Raw genomic sequence first — 18,741 nt, 5'->3', positions numbered from 1 at the left:
CACACACACACAAACACATAGACCAGGATTTTCCTCTTTTTGCAATATGCAATATTATATAAAATGCAAAATAAACATATACCTCCAAAAATGCAGGTTAATCAACAATCACAGAAAAACAGCCAAGCTTAGACTTGTATACCACTCTACAGCCCTCTCTGAGCAGTTTACAGAGTCAGCATGTAGCCCCCAACAATCCGGGTCTTCATTTTACTAACCTTGGAAGGATGGAAGGCTGAGTCAACCTTGAGCCCATCGGGATCGAACTCCAGGCTGTGGGCAGCCTGCAATACTGCATTCTAACCACTGAGCCACCAGTCAGAAAACCTACCTAGACAAAGTGGCAGAGGACAGTGATGCTTCCTTGGGATCTCTCCTTCCATTTCAGACCTTAAAAGTATCTTAAGTCAAGGTTAGGACTCTATGCTGGGTCTGTTTTAGCCTTAGTTTGTTAGATGAGCCAACTGTTTGAATTTACGTTAAGCCATAAAGTGTGGTTTATAAATTATATTAGGATTCATACAATAAAGCAAAACCAAACAAATTACATTTTTTTATATTTACGTGTTGTGTGAATTCAGTCTATCAATACAATTAGAATGATCACACACAATACTAAGTTAAAATGTGATTGACCAGTTCATGTGTGTTAACACAACAATCTTAGCCAGATCAGGTAACTAGCAGTTTCATTTGCAAATATAGCAAATTTTATTAATGTCAACCTTGGTTAGTTTTGTTTTTGTGGCACTGCAGGTTGTGCTAAGCTAGCCCATTTGGCTAGCTTATTTGAATTTCTAAAACTTGATTAATTAAATAACTAGGCTAATGTGTAAATGCAGCCAATATTTGCAAGAAGTCAGTATATTTAATGGTCTAATGTGTTGTGTTAATCCATTTAAATCAGTAAACTCTGGGGTGGTATATTATAGAAACAGAATTTTCCGGAACCAAGCTAGATCTTTACTTCAGATCTTTTCTTGAAACTTATGCATTACTTTGAATAACCTTCCCAAACCATCTCAGATGTGATATAAAATATATGGCAATACATCTGGACCAGCACAGACTGACTAGTTGTAATGTGCTAGGGTCCATTTAAGAACTAAAGTTCTTGCCATATTGTAAAACATCTTGCACAATTTACTATAGCAGTACATTATAGTAGGAAACGTCTGGCAGGTTGAGAAAAAGCCCTCTGGAATATCACTCAGACATGGAGGACAAAAGAGGCAGATGCCGCCTGCAATATTTCATGGCGTTTGACATCCTATATTTTTTACTGTGGGAGTAAATGTTTTATTACTTTCAACTACTTGGAGAAAAATTCTGGTGAAAAAGCTACTTCTGATGAAAAAGAGCCTAATTTGTAGGCTATCAGATATACTGTAGTAAACATGCATTTTGTTGAGATTAGTCCACTGAAAAAGAAGTTCAAAATCTCCCATTCAGACATTCAACAGGTAAATTGCAGGTATGGAGGGGGCTATGCAATGTCTTGGACTTTCTTGGGATTTCCTTCTCCCCCACCCCCCAATCTCTTTTCAAAGTGATGGATTATGTTATACATGATTTAAAGTTTTTCCTACTAACTAATCTGCTGTTAATGTGGATATTTATTTAAAGGCAGAGTTAAATTCCCCTCTGAAACCCTAAATCCAGAGTAGGCAACTTGCTATTTCTGACTATACTTCATATCATCTCTTTTCAAGTTGGCCAGCTGATGAAAGGAGCTGAAATCCAGTTATTTGGAGAATGTCTGCTCACTTGCCCCTGCTCTTTCATTCTGAAAACCAAAAGCTGTACTTAGAATGCATGCCTCAGCCAACCCTGCCTCTGCCTATAAAAACAGGGGAAAATCTGGTCATACCATAGGGCCTGGATAAATCACTCTGTATCTGATTGATCTAAGCACACATGGTCAGCAACTTTCTTCTGATCATATACAAAGCAAGATCTTCAAGGAAGATGGTTGCTGTGCACTTCTTATATAAATTAATGCCTTGCTGTGACACTACTACTTCGCATAACTGGAACATAGATCTATCTAAAACTGCAAACTTCTTGAAAAGCCCTCTAGTGGACAATTTGGGTAAATGCCAATCAAGAACTCACAGCAATTACTGTTTCCCTGAAAATAAGATCTACCTCGAAAATAAGCCCTAGATTGATTTTTACACATGTGCCCAATATAAGCCCTACCCCAAATATAATCCCAACTTAAGACCCTGCCCACACCATTGCACCTGGTTGAACGAGGTGGGGTGAGACGCACAGGTATAAATCAAGCTAGGGTGTGGATGAGAGATGAAGCTGCCCCACGCGCCACGGACCCACTTACCTTAGGACAGTTGTGGCCAGGCCTCCCATGCTGGTCCACTTCTTCTGCGGCTCTCGCATGTGTTGCCCTTGGCTTTCGTTTCGCCATCAGAAGCATTCAGAAAAGGCCCCTGCAGCTGATAAATGAACTCCAGATTGATGCGCGCAGCACCCCTCAGTCTCCATTTCGGCCTCTAACAACGAAACGGAGGCCAGGGGGCACCACACGCATCAATCCAGAGCTTGTTTATCAGCTGCAGAGGCCTTTCCTGAAGCCTCTGACGGCGAAACAGAGGCCGGGGGCATGGTGAGTGGCCACAGAAGTGGGCTGGCCAGGGAAGGCATGTGTCAGGGTGTGGGAGGCCTGGCTGCTGTGGTCCTCCTGGTTCAGGCATTACACTAAGCTCTAAACCAGTGGTTCTCAACCTTTTCATACGGCGACCCCTGGTCACACGGACGCACGGCGCCCCCTGAGGGGGAAATATGGCGGATCGCGTTGTTTGGCGACCCCCGTAAAATGGTCGTTTGACCCCAAATGGGGTCGCGACCCATAGGTTGAGAACCGCTGCTCTAAACTATGATTTATAATGTCTTGATGTACACAAAATACATACTATGACTTCACTTTGACTTAATATAACGGTGTTCCAGTATCTAAGGGGCTGCCACAAAGCAGAGGGGGGCAGCCTAATCTCCAAAACAGGAAAAGGCAGGACCAGAAGCAATGGATGGACTAATCAAGGAGAAAATCAACCTAGAACTAAGGAGAAATTTCCTGACAATGAGAACAATTAATCAGTGAAATGGCTTGCTCTCAGAAGTTGTGGGTGCTCCAACACTGGAGGTTTTAAGAAGAGATTGGATAACCATTTGTCTGAAATGGTGTAGGATTTCCTGCCTGAGCAGGGGGTTGGACTAGAAGACCTCCAAAGCCCCTTCCAACTCTGTTTTCTGGCTATGGCCAGGAAAGTGACTGGCCCAGGGATTAACAGTGCTGTCCTTTTCAGGTGCGCTCTTCATCCACCTGCAGTGCTAGCTCCATCTCCTGGACTGCCCCCGATGCTACTGCACCCCTTCTGCCCCGCCTCCAACAGTTGTAAATACTCCAACACTGGAAGTTTTTAAGAAGAGATTGGACATATGTCTGAAATGGTATAAGGTTTCCTGCCTGAGCAAGGGGTTGGAGTAGAAGACCTCCAAAGTCCCTTTAACTCTGTTATTCTATTAACATGACATCCAAACCAATAATGGTGATGTGTAAATCATGGGGTTTTTCTGTTTAGTGGGGGGGGGGAGATTTCTGCTCTCCTCCAGGTATCTTCTTTGCAACCCAAAGGCTACCAGCAATGTGGATAAGGCAAAAAATGTTACCGGGTGGAGGGGCATTAATAGTTAATGTTGGTGAGCAGTCGAAATTTAAAATTTCTTCTTAATCTTTAGTTTATGTGACATTACAATTACCTAAGTTCGTATATATCATGAATTATCAACAACCATAGCTGAGTACATATACCAAGTAAAAACTAAAAACCCAATTAAAAATATGATGAACTCCCATCATCGATCCCAGGATTATAATACTTTAATATCCAAAGATGCAAGCTTCTGCAACCTATGATTATAAAAGTCAAAAAGCACAGTGAAAAATTGGGAGTAAAATTAAATACAAAGAAAACCAAACTAATGATAACTGGCACAACTGCCACTCTTAGAAATGATAATGAAGATACTGAAGTGGAGGGTAGGTCAACCATCAACAATAAAGGAATAACCAGTCAAGAAATATTCCACAGACTAGTACTTGGTAGACCAGCCATGAAGGCTTTAGGAAAGATATTAAATACTCTGATACAATTGGTATTCCTTGTGATACTTTATGGAAGCAGAAGTTGGACTTGAAGGAAGCAGGATAGAAAGAGTATTGACTCTTTTGATGTTGCAGAAGACTCCTGAGAATACAATGCACAGCCAAGAAAACAAACTGATGGATCATGAAATAAATCGACCCAAGCTGATTCAAGACACAGTTGATCAGGCTCAAATTATTGTACTTTGGATACACTATGCAAAGACCTAGCTTTTTAGAAAAGGCTCTAATGCTGGGAAAAGATGCTGGCCAGCAGCAAAATGGATGGACTTAAGTTACAGTAGCAACGGCTGCACCATTGGAAGACTTGAAGGGCCAGGTTAGGGACAGATCATCATGAAGAAAATCTATCTTTGTCATCACTTAACAATAAGTTGATCTGATAGCACATAATATTAATTTCATTTATTTGCATTTCTGCTGTAATAGAGTGTTCTAATTCATTTTGTGTTGCTTTAAGTTCTTGGTATTTTTACTGAATGTTCTAATTTGCATTATTATATAGAATACATCTTTGCCCACCATTTAGCTGGCCAGAATAGGAATAACTAATAAGTAATTTTGGTGGGAAATTAGAAAATAAAATAACACTTCTGCTATTACAATACTTGTAAATTATTTTGGGGGATCATATATATATGAAAATAAAATCCAGTGATTAAATTCACAAAAATTAACAAAGTATAGTGAGTTGATTGCATACAATTACAAAGCCCCAAATAAAGTGGTTTAACTCATACTAAACCAAATTTAGTACATTTAACATTCTGTACAATTAATTTTAAAAATTGCAATAACACCAATCAAAACAAGCTCTAGATCTAGCTTTTTTTTTTCTTCCATTCAGTCGTGTCCTATTCTCAGAGACTGGCTAGACATGTTCCTGCAGTTTTCTTGGTAAGGTTTCTGGAAGTGGTTTGCCACTTCCTCCTTACTAGGGCTTAGAGAAAATAACTGGCCCAAGGACAACCATTTTTCCAAGATGGCATGAGGTTGGACTAGAAGACATCCAAGGTCTCTTCCAGCCCTCTGATTCTATGATCCCAATTAGTCAGTGGATTGAAGACCTACCACTTGTGATTTATGAATGAGTTGTTTACAAATGTAAATTAAGAAATATAGTGCTGTTTATTGGAACTGTTGTGTAAAACTACATTCATGTAAACACACACAAGGATTAGCTCGGGGTGGCAATTAGGAGCTGGATTAGAAATGGGGAGACCCAGGTTTTAATCTCTCTTAGATGTAGAAGCCAAATAGTGATTCCTTCTCACAATTAGCAGCAGGTCTGCAGCAAGGCTGCTGTAAAAACACAAAAACCCTCCCTGCATCATGACTGATAGGATTTGCTATAAAAATTAGATAAGCACAGTATAAAAAGTTAACCCTGCAACTAAGCAAGATAAGCACTAAGAATACAGGTATGAAAAGCCCTCAGTTTCTGTTTACATTATATATATATATATATGTAAGTTATTTTGCTTGTTTCTTTGTTATGTATAGTTTAACTAAATAAAGGCCGAGGAACAATTAAAAACCTTTGTAACATAATTTAAGTTTTGGGACGTTTGATCCAGCTTAGCTTTTAAAAATTATCCAAAGGAAACATAACAGTGAAATCACCCTCATCTTTACAAGAAAATTCAGCAAGCAAAAATAGGATCATCAACTAACACGCATACTTGTTCATATTGTTACAACTCCCTTCATTCCCTTGAATTATAACCTATTACATTTCTTAAAACAATTCAATCCCATGCATTAACAAGCGTTCAAATTTTAAGACATGGGTATTTCAATTCCCAGAAATCCCTAACCAGCTTGCAATCTGGAAGTTGAAGTCCACATGTCTTAAAGTTGAGAAACACTCGTTGATGCACATTTCGAACAAGACACAAATAATCCACTACTGATTTTTTTTTTTTGCTCCCCGCATCTGCCCTTCCCTGGGTGGGTTTTTCTTTTTTCGAGTTGCCCTTTTCTTTGCAAGAAAGATGACGGCGTACCGGGCTCTAATCATAGCTGAGACGAAAATTCTGCAAGGACAATTCGGGACCGAAACAAAAGCTACCCTACGAACGGAAATAAGCCTTGAAAATCCTAGTTTTAAAAATCTCCTTTCCCTTCCTGTCCAAAGACTTGGTCTTCCATCTTCACTGGCTACTGCTGTTGTCAGTTAAACCGTTTACCAATCATTTTCTCCCTTTTTCTCCCATCGTATTAGTCCGGCTCACCAGCCGTGACGCGTGTCCTTGAAAAATAATGATTGGCTACTGCCAACTCTCCCTCTTGTTCCCGTAACCGAGTCGCGCAGGCGCTCTTTCTTTCTCAAGTCTCCTCTAGCCGTTTGTTAGTGATTGAAACGCTCCTTGATTAGACGTCGTCTCAGCTCGAAAGACTCGCCTAGAGAGCAGCGCCATGTTCCGGCGGAAACTGACGGCGCTGGACTACCACAACCCGGCCGGATTCAACTGCCGAGGTGAGGGAAACCGTTACCAATAGGCCGCAATACAAACCCACCGTCTCATTCGTGGCTGGTTATCTGCTGTTGGCATTTTGATACGCATGCGCGAAGCCCCTTCGCTTTCTCCCAGACAAGAGAATGGTTGCGTTGACCACGTCCCTACGGTGCTTTTTTTTCGCGTCCCCTCCCCTTAAAAGCTGCTTTCTCGTGATGCCCTCCAGGTATAAGCAACTACCGTACAGTTCCCATCACTCTTAGTTAAACCAAGCCAGGGGGATTCGTTCTTTGTAATCAGCCATATTTTGAAAGTACCAGCTTAGGAAGCGCTTTGTTAAGTAAGTGCTCACATTACCGAGAGTGTACAAAAGTTAGGTTTGTATTGAACATAAGCATTTGGTATCTGCCTGGGTACCAGCCCCAGGTGGAGTTTCCCAAAAACAGGTTGAAATTAATTACCATAAACCCTGCAGTAATAGCTCCTGAAACTACAATGAGGCCTCAGGGAAGCAATTCCACACTTGTCCTCCAAAACTGGAACCGAAGTTGAACAGCTAAAATCTTCTCTTTCAGGTGGTATCACGGGCCAAATAGGGGTTATAGAAGAGAGATTTGATCGATTCTTTGCTTCTTAACTATGTTGTGGTTATTTTAGAACTTAGAATAGGGGTGTCCAACCTTGGCAACTGTGGACGTCAAGTCCCAAAATTCTCTAGCCAGGTTTCCAATACTGATTGATAAGGTTATCAGTCTCCATCTCTAAAGAAAGCTATAGAGAGATACAACTTTAAAACTGTAAGCTGCCTTATGGAACAATAATATATGACTATACTGCATTAAAATGGATTTGTACTTTTAGAAACGTATTTATTAAATTAGACAGCATCACCACTAGATGGATTCGTAGCTGGCTGACTGGCCGTACTAAGCGTGTGGTCCTCAATGGAACTGCATCTACATGGAGCAAAGTGTGTAGTGGGGTGCCCCAGGGCTCTGTGCTGGGCCCAGTGCTCTTCAACATTATCAACAATTTGGATGAGGGGATAGATGGGAAACTCATCAAATTTGCAGACAACACCAAGCTGGCAGGAATAGCCAACATTCCAGAAGATAGGCTGAAGATACAGAAGGATCTTGTTATTAATTATTGTAACTTCTAGATAGTAGAGAATTTAGTATAATAGAAAGAATTTTACAAGGATTTCTTTTAATTTAATGAAAGTATTTTTTATGATGTGACTTGTATTTATTTGTTATTGTAGATGAAACAGAATTCCGAAATTTTATTGTTTGGCTTGAAGACCAGAAAATCCGACACTATAAAATTGAAGATAGGGGGAATTTAAGAAACATCCATAATGCCACAGAATGGTCAAAGTCCTTTGAAAAGGTAGTATTATATTTAATGTGGATGGTATCTGCTTTACTATAGCAACACATTACATGCTGATTGACTAATTCAGACTAGATTTGATGAAAGCACAGAAAAGTAAAATTAAAGTATTTTCACTGTCTTTAGCATTTTTTTTATAAACGTACAAAAGTATGGACATACTAATTTGGTTTCTATAACTACATCAGAGGCCCACTACTGGACTTCAGCCTGTTTGAAACCAGGCCATGGGAGAAATGGGCAAGCGTGTGCGTGCAAAGTTCTACTTGTGTAAGCAGAGGACACTTGCTCTTGCATGCAAAGCTCTGCTAGTGGAGCTTTGCCCACGAGTGTAGGTGTCTCATTCGTGCAAGCAGAGCTTCACACGCGAGCACAAGCACCCTCCACTTGAGTGCAAAGCTCCATTTGTGCGAGTGGAGAACGCACATGCCACTTGCACAAATGAAGCCGTGTACATGCGCCTGCCACTCACATGCCCCTGCCCCCTCACCAGGCCAGGCCACCAAGCTGGATAGATTGAGGACCTCTGAACTACATTGACAGTTGCAATATAAGTCTGCAACATACTTAAAAAAAACAAGAGTGTAATTTAGTGGTAAGGAAAATCTATTTGCCCGGATACTGCTAAAATAATCCAGGATGGATGACTATAAACACTATTTGCCCAATGTGTGATACATTGTTATATATTTTTCCACACAATTGATAGCCTCCTGCACCACCAGAATAGTGGGTATAAATTGTATAAACTCATTACAGAGTAGGAAATGTGTGAGAGGGACCAACTAAGAATTCACTGTGCTAACAAGTAATTTGGAGTTGAGATTGGGAAAGATTTAGGAGTACAGCAGCAGTAAGTGAAAAAAATATTGTAGCAGAATTAGAATATAAACAATCAAGAGATAAAAATATTGTTTTGCTCCATGGCACTGTGTACATTTGGAACTGTGTTCAGGATCTTATTACCCAATGAAGCACACTTCATAGCTAAGGAAAAGTTAGGTGAAAGGGATTTACAGGATTGGTCCTATCCATACGGCCATGTCTTTTTAATGTTTGTGGCATAGAATAAGATCACAAGAAAGTATTTTCCAAGCGATTTCATAACACATAGAAGTATCCTTTATCTTTTAAAAGTAGATATTAAATGCTTTTGACACAAAAAGTGCTGAAATGTCTTGGTTCAGGTATGGCAGCAGCAAGTTCCCCCCCCCCCTGATTAAAGATGCTTTAATGCTGAATTCATAGTTCAGTGCCAGATTTCTGTTAAGGTGTTCACCGAAGTGAAACCTATGGCTTTTAAGATTTGTTGTTAATTGAAATGTTTGATTTAAACTTGTTTTTTTAACAGTACCTTAAAGATGTGAATTGTCCCTTTACTGTGCAAGAACGGCAAGAAACCATTGATTGGCTTTTGGGATTGGCAGTTAGGCTTGAGTATGGAGACAATGGTATGCTGGACTTTTTAATCTTCTCTTGCTAATAATAATAATAATAACAACAACAACAACAATAATAATAATAATAATAGAGTTGGAAGGGACCTTGGAGTCATCTAGTCCAACCCCCTGCTCAGGAAGGAAACCCTATACCATTTCAGACAAATGGCTGTCCAGTCTCTTCTTAAAAACTTCCAGTGTTGGAGCATTCACCGCTTCTAGAAGCCGGTTGTTCCACTGGTTAATTGTTCTAACTGTCAGGAAATTTCTCCTTAGTTCTAGGTTGCTTCTCTCTTTCATTAGTTTCCATCCATTGCTTCTCTTTAGCATTCAGGTACTACTTATAGTGCAATGCTCTAAAAGAGTATTTTTCAACCTGGGCAACTTTAAGATATGGTGGTCCAACTCCAGAATTTGCCAGCCAGCCCTAGCTCCATCCATTGAAGTTAAAGTCCACACATCTTCAAGTTGATCAGGCTGAAAAAAAGCCACCCTAGAGTCAGGTATTTCAGAAAACCTGATCTTCTGCCAGTTCACTGCAGAAAAGATAGATTGGGAAATGCTCACATTTCTTTACAACCATTTTCTCTACCAGTTCTCCCCTCCCCCAGCACGGGCATTGGGCAGACAGCTAACAAACTAAGAGTTAGCAATTTCACTTTATGTCCATTACATTTTTACTGCAAAAACCTATCCACCAATTTGCAGTTATTTAGTTCTCTGCTAAAACTACAGTTCTGTCCTTTGATTTTTTTTTTCTGAATTTGGACAGCTTGTATAGTCCTCAGTATTTTAAATAAAATGTTGTTTGCTGTCAATGAACATGATAATAGATGCTACTTAGGATTCATTATTAGTAGCAATTAACAAGAACCTACAGTGAAATTTTTGGACAATGTAGACAGCTGCAGCTTTTAAGCGCATGCTGTTCTCGAATTAGAAGAATAGTATAATGCTTATTTCCTTTGCTCTGAGGCTTTCTTTCATTTTGAGCTTTTTCTTTGTATTGTGGCCCATACTGATAGTTATGCATTGAGTGAACTGCCTTTTCTTTTAACAGCTGACAAATATAAGGACCCTACACCAGAAGGGGCTAAAGATGCAGATAATGCAGCCAAAAATACAGAACCCCTGATAAACCTGGACGGTGAGTAAAGATACAGCTTAACTTTTTCTTAGTGTGAAATATGCATCAAAAAAAGAATCAACCTGTACCTATGTTTTTCTCTTTTTTTTACAGTGAATAATCCTGATTTTAAAGCTGGCGTGATGGCTTTGGCAAATCTTCTTCAGATCCAACGTCATGATGACTATTTGGTTATGCTTAAGGTTAGTTTATTAATGAATTATTCCACTAACAGTAATTTAACTTCTTTAAAAATGATTTGGGTAAACTTGCCGACTATTCCCTTCTCCACCACCTTTAGTATTTATATTATTTGACAGCCATGAAAAATTTGAGGTGGACAACATAGCTTAAGAAAGAGACTCCTAAGCCTGTTGGTTAGATGCTGCCTTGAAACCTAATGCCCTGTTTCTAAAATATCTGCTCCTGGGGATGTGTGTTTTTAGAAGTTTCTCCTTTTCCAGCATCTTTTCTTTTTAGTTGTTTTTCCTATATTTAAGCTAAACACATGTTTCAGTAACAGGATGATCTTTTTTCACTTGCTAGCTGTATCTAAAACTATCCATAGTGTTCTTTACTCTTTTTAAATTCAATTTTTGAAAGAAAGTGTAGCTCAAATATAGGAGAAAAACTACCAACTATAAGAGTAACTCAGTTGAAGGATAGTTTCACAAGACTCCCAAAGATTTCATTTCAGAAGAAAAAAAATGCATCTGGATTCTAAGTAAATGCACAGTTATAGGCCTAGCGTTGTGTGCTTTTGCCCATCCCTGCTTAGGGCAAATTTATGCCTGCTTGTTGATTCATTTTGGTTAATGATTTGGCTGATCGTGTGCAATACAGGTTTTGCACTGTCTTGAATTAAGACTGGTTAGCCTTTGCACCAGCGTTCATGGCCTCTTGGTTATAAAGGATACAAATTGTAGTGCCTCTTTGTATGAAGGATACAAATTGTAGTGCTTCATAGCCTCATAACTAAAATATTCATTATTCCTTCTGTAGTAATATGTCTGTAATGATTCATCTACTTCTTTGGAATGAGGTAGACATCAGAATATTAGCTAACGAGCCCTCAGTACAACAGACACAATGATGGTCAAAAGTAATAACTCCCAGCTCATTCTTCTACAGTTGTAGAGAAAGAGCAGGTAGAAGAAACATTAAATATGTCTCTGCTAGATGTTTTTGTTTCCCTACAGTACTAAAAACAGTTCCTATGTAGACTATAGGAACAGCTACATTTGTTCTTAAGCATGCGTTTACATTTGTTCAGTAGGACTTTCTATTACTCTCCTCCGCTATGCATGTTCTATAGCTGCTATTTTGGTTTCACACCCATGCAGAGCAAACATAATATGCAGGTAAATGAAGTATGTCATTGGTCATAACCCACATATAGCACTTAGATCCAAGATGCATTTCTACATGAAGTCTCATCTAATACGTCTATGGAGATTCTCAATCTAACATTAAATGTTGAACTACAGCAGTGATGGTGAACCTTTTAGAGAACAAGTGCCCCAAAACAGCACCGCCCACTCCACCCCCGCCCTACCTGGCCACCTGCAGGGCCACCCACCGCCTCCACAGCCCGCCTCAGCAGATCGCCCAGGCAGCCCTGCAGCCCCATGGCCATGCCCTTCGCCCGTACCCCGCAGCATCATCTGCGCACGACAGTCTTGTCCCTGCTGCCTGGCTGCCATGTCCTTGGCTGCGCTGTTCCGCACGGGCCGTGCCCGGGGGCAGCTGTCATCTGGGGGAGCTGCTGGTGAGGGGGCCATGGAGGCGGGGCTGGGGTGATGGTGCACAGTCCATAGAGAGGGCTCTGAGTGCTGCCTCTGGCACGCGTGCCGTAGATTCTCCACCACTGAACTACAGTAAAAAGCAAAAAACAGATTACTCCAGAGAGAGCTGGAATCAAATGTGAATGCACATTGCTGACTCAGTTTCCATTTGGTCTTAATACTTCCGCTTCTTTCATCCCTCCCTGTGCTGAATTCTAGTTCATAAACTGCTTGAAGCTAGACATGGTTGTGTTTTCCTATGTAAAATGCTCTACAGCTATTTGGGGGTGATGTTATCTGTTTCTAATGCAAAATTGTTTAAAAATAATTATGAAAGGTTGTGGGTCAGTGTACAGAAAGACTTGAGGAATTGGGAGAAGTTGCAATGGGAAGAATTGCAGTGATAAAAATGAATATTCTACCCAAGTTTCTTTTTTTGTTTCAAATGTTACCGATTTTGAAAAATGAGATTAACTTAAGTGAATGGCAGAAAGGAATCAATAAATTCATTTGGGCAGGGAAAAAGCCAAGGGTTAAGTTTAAAATCATGCAAGACTTCCGTGAGAGAGGTGGACTCAAGGTACCGAATTTGAAATTATACTATGATGCGGTGGTTTTAACATCAATCAGTGATTGGGTAAATTTAACAAACCTTGAGATACTCCATTTGGAGGGATGGGACTTACTTTTTGGCTGGCATGCCTATTTAATATTTAATAAAAAAGTGGATCGGGCTTTTAAATCTCATATCATAAGAATTTCTTTACTTAGGGTTTGGAGAAAATATTATGAAAGTGATTTTAAAGTACCACTATGGGCTATACCTTGGCATGCGATAGAAGGAATAAAAAGAGGTGTTAAAATGGACATGGTGTCTTATACACAGTTACTTAGATGAGATGGACAAAATTGGCAGTTAAAATTACTGGAAGAGTTAGTACATGAAAACATTACTTATTCTTGGTTTCAATATAGGCAATTAGTAGATAGATGGAAGATGGATCGTAAGGTGGGTTTTCTCAGAGAAGATGAAAATCTTATTAAGCAAGTGAAGGACCAAAGACTAACTCATATTAAGAGAATTTATGGGGTTTTAGTGGAATTGGATTCAGAAACAGAATTAATTAAAGATTGTATGATCAGATGGGCGCAAAATTTTGGTGAACCAGTCCTACTGGATACCTGGGAAACCATTTGGGTGAGAAATGTTAAATTTACACAAGCACAGAATTTAAGGGAGAATTTTTATAAAATGTTTTATAGATGGCACCTTGACCCACAAAAAAATGTCTTTTATGTACCCTGACCTACAGCCTAAATGTTGGAGATGTGGTTGTTTGGATGCCACCTGTTATCACATCTGGTGGTCGTGTAGAAATATAAAAGCCTTTTGGATTAAGATATGGTGGAATATTCAGAGAATTTTTAGAAGGAGGGTAAAATTTACTCCACAATTATTTTTGTTAGGTATAGTTACTGATTGTGACACAAAGGAGGTTATATTGATGTTAAACTTGATTACAGCCGCAAGACTGTTAGTAGGACAATATTGGAAGAAGGAATCTTTGCCTACTCTGCAGGAATGGTTTCTTAAAGTGTCTTATTTGGCGGAAATGGCAAAGATTTCGGCTTTTTTAAAAGAACAATCGCAAGAGAAATTTTTTGCTGTTTGGGATAAATGGATAAAGTTTATACAATTTAAATTGGATATAAAAAATATTATTTAGCTTTTTTATAACTTTTATTTTTATATACATACATATATCTTAGTTATACTCTCTTTTTTCATATAACTTTTTTATTTTATTTTTTTAATTAAGCCTGTATTCTGCTCTGGGAAGCTCTGGGGGGGGGGAGGGAGTGGGTGTTTTGGGGGGGGTAGGGAAAGGGTTGTTTTGTTTTGTTTTGTTTCTTGTCTATGTTGTTGTTGTATTGTTATTCTTCTGTTTTTTTGTTAAAATTTATAAAAATTTTCAATAAAAAAAAAATGCTCTACAGCAATGTGTATGATTGCGGTGCTGTACAATTTGTTGTGCATATCCCACTAGCATTTGCAAACATCCAATTACATTTTTTCCTACTTTTTAGGCAATTCGCATTTTGGTTCAAGAACGCTTGAGTCAGGATGCTATTACTAAAGCAAATCAGTCAAAAGAGGTATGATTTTATATTTTAAATGCAATAAATTATGGTTTAATTTCATATCTTTAAGTAGGATGCTAATGGCTGAAAATTCTAAGGCTATATAAAGCTTTGCAGGAATGCAAAGGTTTGAGCAAACCATCCTTTCAAAACTTGCAGTTTCCCTTCCTCACTGTACCCCAAAGCAAATCATGTCTATTCTGTATGCAAGATACATTATATTTTGTCAAGGTAAAGAACAGCTGCCTCATACTAGCCCCTACTAAATTCCTTTAGAAGGATTGGCAGGTTAAAAACAGCAACAGTCCCCACAAGCATGCAGGAAAATTATGGAATAAAATCCTTTTGCAGAGGTAGCCCAGGAAGATCATTCGGGCCATTGATCCACATGGATAATTTTATATGTTCATTTTAATTGAGTGATGAAAACAAGTTATTTATGAGACAGCTTCTTTGTAGAACAAATTGTTTTTTAAATTCTATGTATTTTATTTTGAATTTCTTAACATCTGAAGCCGCCCTGCCTATAAGTATATAGTTGGTATTGTTCAGCTAAAGTTTTTGCAGGTATGGACAGCAAAATCCCTATACTTGATGATCCAATAATTGGATAATTGGAATGTTCTTTTGAAAAATTTACACAATTCAAGCACAGCAAATTATCTTCTGTCTAGATTGTTACTGCAAAATCAGTAGGAAGTGCCAGATTCAAATTATACAAAGTAATTTGTTTTCCACTTGTGCATAACATTTTGTTTCAGTGATGAGTTTCCTGTCTTTTTCTTTAAGGGTTTGCCTGTCGCCTTAGATAAACATATTCTTGGCTTTGACACTGGAGGTAAGTGATTCTCCACTTGCTCTCTCTCTCTCTCTCTTTCAAAGTTTCTTCCTTTGGCCTTCCAGCCTGATGCCATTTACCATTTATTCAGGACAATCCCTTCTTTTCTTCAAGATTGTGCTTCTTTAGCAGGATGAGTGTTCCTTATATGCAGAGATTTATTTTTAGAAAAATGTGCTCTTTGGCAGCAAAATTAAATATTTATTATGTCAGAAACTGTACCACGTTTGCATTCCAATTTACTGTGAACAATGTTATAATGCCATAATATACCATAATTTAGTTTGCATTTCCCCATGAATTTTCATAGTAGTTATACTTTACTGGTGGGGGGGAGGCGATGGCTCAGTGGTTAAAGACGCTGAACTTGCCAGCTGGCAGCCCAGCTTCAAAACCTGAGTGCTACGTGACAGGGTGAGGTCCCGTCCTCGCTCCATCTCCTGCCCACCTAGCAGTTTGAAAGCATGCAAATACAAGTAGATAAATAGGTACCACTTCAGAGGGAAGGCATTCCATGCACCTCAGCATATAATCATGATGGTCACATGACCATGGAAGCATCTTCGGACAATGTTGGCTCCCTCAGCTAAGAAACAGTGATCACTCACCCCCTAGAGTCAGACATGACTGGACAGGGGAAACTTTATCTTTCACTTTACTGACTACTGACAGTATAGATAAAATCAAGTAAAAACAAAGAACATTGTTGGTGAGTTAAAATGTTCATCCAAAGAGATTTGTTTTTAAGGCCTTCTTAAAAACAAAGTTAAGCACCTCAGCCAGCATTCCAAAGAATTGGGTAACAATGAAGAAGGCAAGTCTTTGGCAACTGTAAACAAACCTCAGGGACCTAATATATGTGTCATCATCTTAAATTTAGAGGCATTTCATATCCCCATAGCAGGAGTGGGAAATCTATGTGTTTTACATAATCTTCTAGTCTTGTTTTTTTATAGTACCCCATGACCTCACAAGATCACAGCATCAAAATTTAGCTGGAAACTGCTGAACAATAGCAGCAAAGTAAATCACATTTCACAGGGTAGGAAATTAAATTGGTAAACTGAGTCACAATTGGTTTTATTTATATATATCAATAAAATATAGAAAAAACGAACACCAGGATAAAAATAAAACAAACCTGTTTAATACAAACAAGTATTAAGTAAAAGAGTTACCAAGCTTTCATCGGCCCGACTGCCGACGTCATCAGGGTTGGAATGCTAGGTGATTAGGAAGCTTGCCTATATAGCTACCTGTCTCTGCGCCCGGCTTCTCGAGCGGAATCGGCCCATTAGTGTATTAATCTGCAACGTGCTAAGTTGATTCACATCTGGCAGCCTGTTGGTGTGAATCAACTTAGCACATTGCAGATTAATACAACTAATGGGCCGATTCCGCTCGAGAAGCCGGGCGCAGAGACAGGTAGCTATATAGGCAAGCTTCCTAATCACCTAGCATTCCAACCCTGATGACGTCGGCAGTCGGGCCGATGAAAGCTTGGTAACTCTTTTACTTACAAACTTGTTTGTATTAAACAGTTTGTTTTATTTTTGTCCTGGTGTTCGTTTTTTCTATATTTTATTGATATGTGTTTGCCCAGAATTTGCATTTTTGATGTTATTAAGGACAATATATACATACATACATACATACATATATACATACATACATATATTCATTCTGAGATTTGAACCTGGGCTGCTGTTAGGCAGCTGGGTTGACCCCTAGGCCACAGGCTGTTTCTCACTTTGCCAGCTGTATCAGGGAGGGAAGAGACCAGGAGAGGAGACTGCTGCCTGTGGATGCTTTGGCTGTTAAAAAGTTAAGGGTGGCCTCTGGCTCAATTAGAATCTGGTCTTTCCCTGTTGCTTGGATTAGATGGTCTGTTACTATACAATAGCATAATATCAATAGGCTGCTTTTTCTTGGTAAAATCCAACCACATCTGTAATGCTCATCCTTCCTTTGTTGTAGAGATGTTTGGAAATTAATCGGGGAACAATTTTCGGTTCAAAAAATTTACTTCCCCCAAATGCCAAACCGTTGCTGAGAAAATCAAGGTTTGGAAGGAAATGGAACGTGCTCAAATTCTCCAGAACAACAGAAACTTTGCAGATTATTCTTAGAATGATACACTAAGAGACCTCTTGCCCCAGTGTGGCTACAATGGTATTTAAATATCAGGGTGTTCAGCACTTTGAAATCAAAAGCAGAAAGGGTTATGATGGATATTTCTGGATATCCCAGGAAAAGACACAGCCGCTTTAAAAAGTAGCTGATAGCTGCTCATGTATTCTAAAGCACCTTTTGTGTTTGAATCTAAGGCACCATACAACCCGTTAAACATGAAGAATGATAAAACTATGGAGCTGATATAAGTTTCATTCCTGAACACGAGACAGGTGGCATTTTGTTTTCTGTCACCACAAAACCTTCTGAGGAAGATGATGAAGCCCCATTACTGATGAGTTTCACCCATCTGTTGTTTGTTTCCAGCTGTTGACTAGGAAAGCCCAGCATGAGCAAGTGCCTTGTTCAGTGGATCTGAATATGCTTTTTTCCTCTTTCAAATGACAGCAGTCTATTAATATATTAGCCCACAACTCACCAGATGTGGGGTCTTCTATATTACAATTTCAACGTGTCTGTTTATTCAACGAATGAGTTTCCTTCCATTCTGGGAATAGGGTTTTTGGTGTTTGCTGTTTGTGTTGTGTTTGGACAACAATGAAAGAAAGGCAAAGGAACCTCTGTAAGCCATCCTGATGTTTCACCCAACATCCTGACTTCTTTTTCTTTCCTTAATTGCTTATAGTATTCATAACTTGTGCTTGCTTGGGAGGGTTTGCCTGTTGTTTGTTAAGGATGCTTGTTACAAAGGAATTGACTGAGGTCCATATTTTAGATGCACCACTTAGAGTTTTGAACTGAGCTCTGTTTCCCTTTTCTTACCTTCCTCTCCAGATGCTGTCCTCAATGAAGCTGCTCAGATCCTCCGACTGTTACACATAGAAGAGCTCCGTGAGTTGCAAACCAAGATAAATGAAGCCATTGTAGCTGTTCAAGCGATTATTGCTGATCCAAAAACTGATCACAGACTTGGCAAAGTCGGGAGATGAACAAAATAAAAAAAGCTTTTGGCTTTCTTGTTGCTGGCATGCAGTTCAGAGACTCCTCCAGATCTAGCATGCAATTCCAAAAGGATACGATTCCCATGTTTGGAAAGAAACCAGGGCAACTGCCAGCACATCCACTAAATATTTTTCTTTGCATAAATAAAGCTTGGATTAAACCTCCTGTAGTGGGAGGTTGTCAAGTACAGCAGTGGCCATTTTCTCATCTTTCAGTTTTATTTGTTCATAAGACATT

At 39.3% G+C, this 18,741-nt stretch overlaps 1 protein-coding gene across 1 annotated transcript; it reads left to right on the top strand.

Annotated features, from left to right (window-relative positions):
- Window positions 1-6,498: 6,498 nt before the first annotated feature.
- Window positions 6,499-18,691, top strand: RTRAF (RNA transcription, translation and transport factor). Its single transcript, XM_039320913.1, has 8 exons — window positions 6,499-6,665; window positions 7,910-8,037; window positions 9,392-9,491; window positions 10,540-10,626; window positions 10,720-10,808; window positions 14,478-14,546; window positions 15,321-15,369; window positions 18,337-18,691. Exons 1-8 carry the CDS (start codon window positions 6,605-6,607, stop codon window positions 18,489-18,491), a joined length of 738 nt encoding a protein of 245 aa, XP_039176847.1. The 5' UTR covers window positions 6,499-6,604; the 3' UTR covers window positions 18,492-18,691.
- Window positions 18,692-18,741: the final 50 nt, after the last annotated feature.

Source organism: Crotalus tigris, unplaced genomic scaffold (genome assembly GCF_016545835.1).
Source record: "Crotalus tigris isolate CLP2741 ecotype Arizona unplaced genomic scaffold, ASM1654583v1 scf7180000017605.3043972, whole genome shotgun sequence".
NCBI lineage: Eukaryota > Metazoa > Chordata > Lepidosauria > Squamata > Viperidae > Crotalus > Crotalus tigris.
This window is presented reverse-complemented; position numbering and strand designations above follow the sequence as displayed.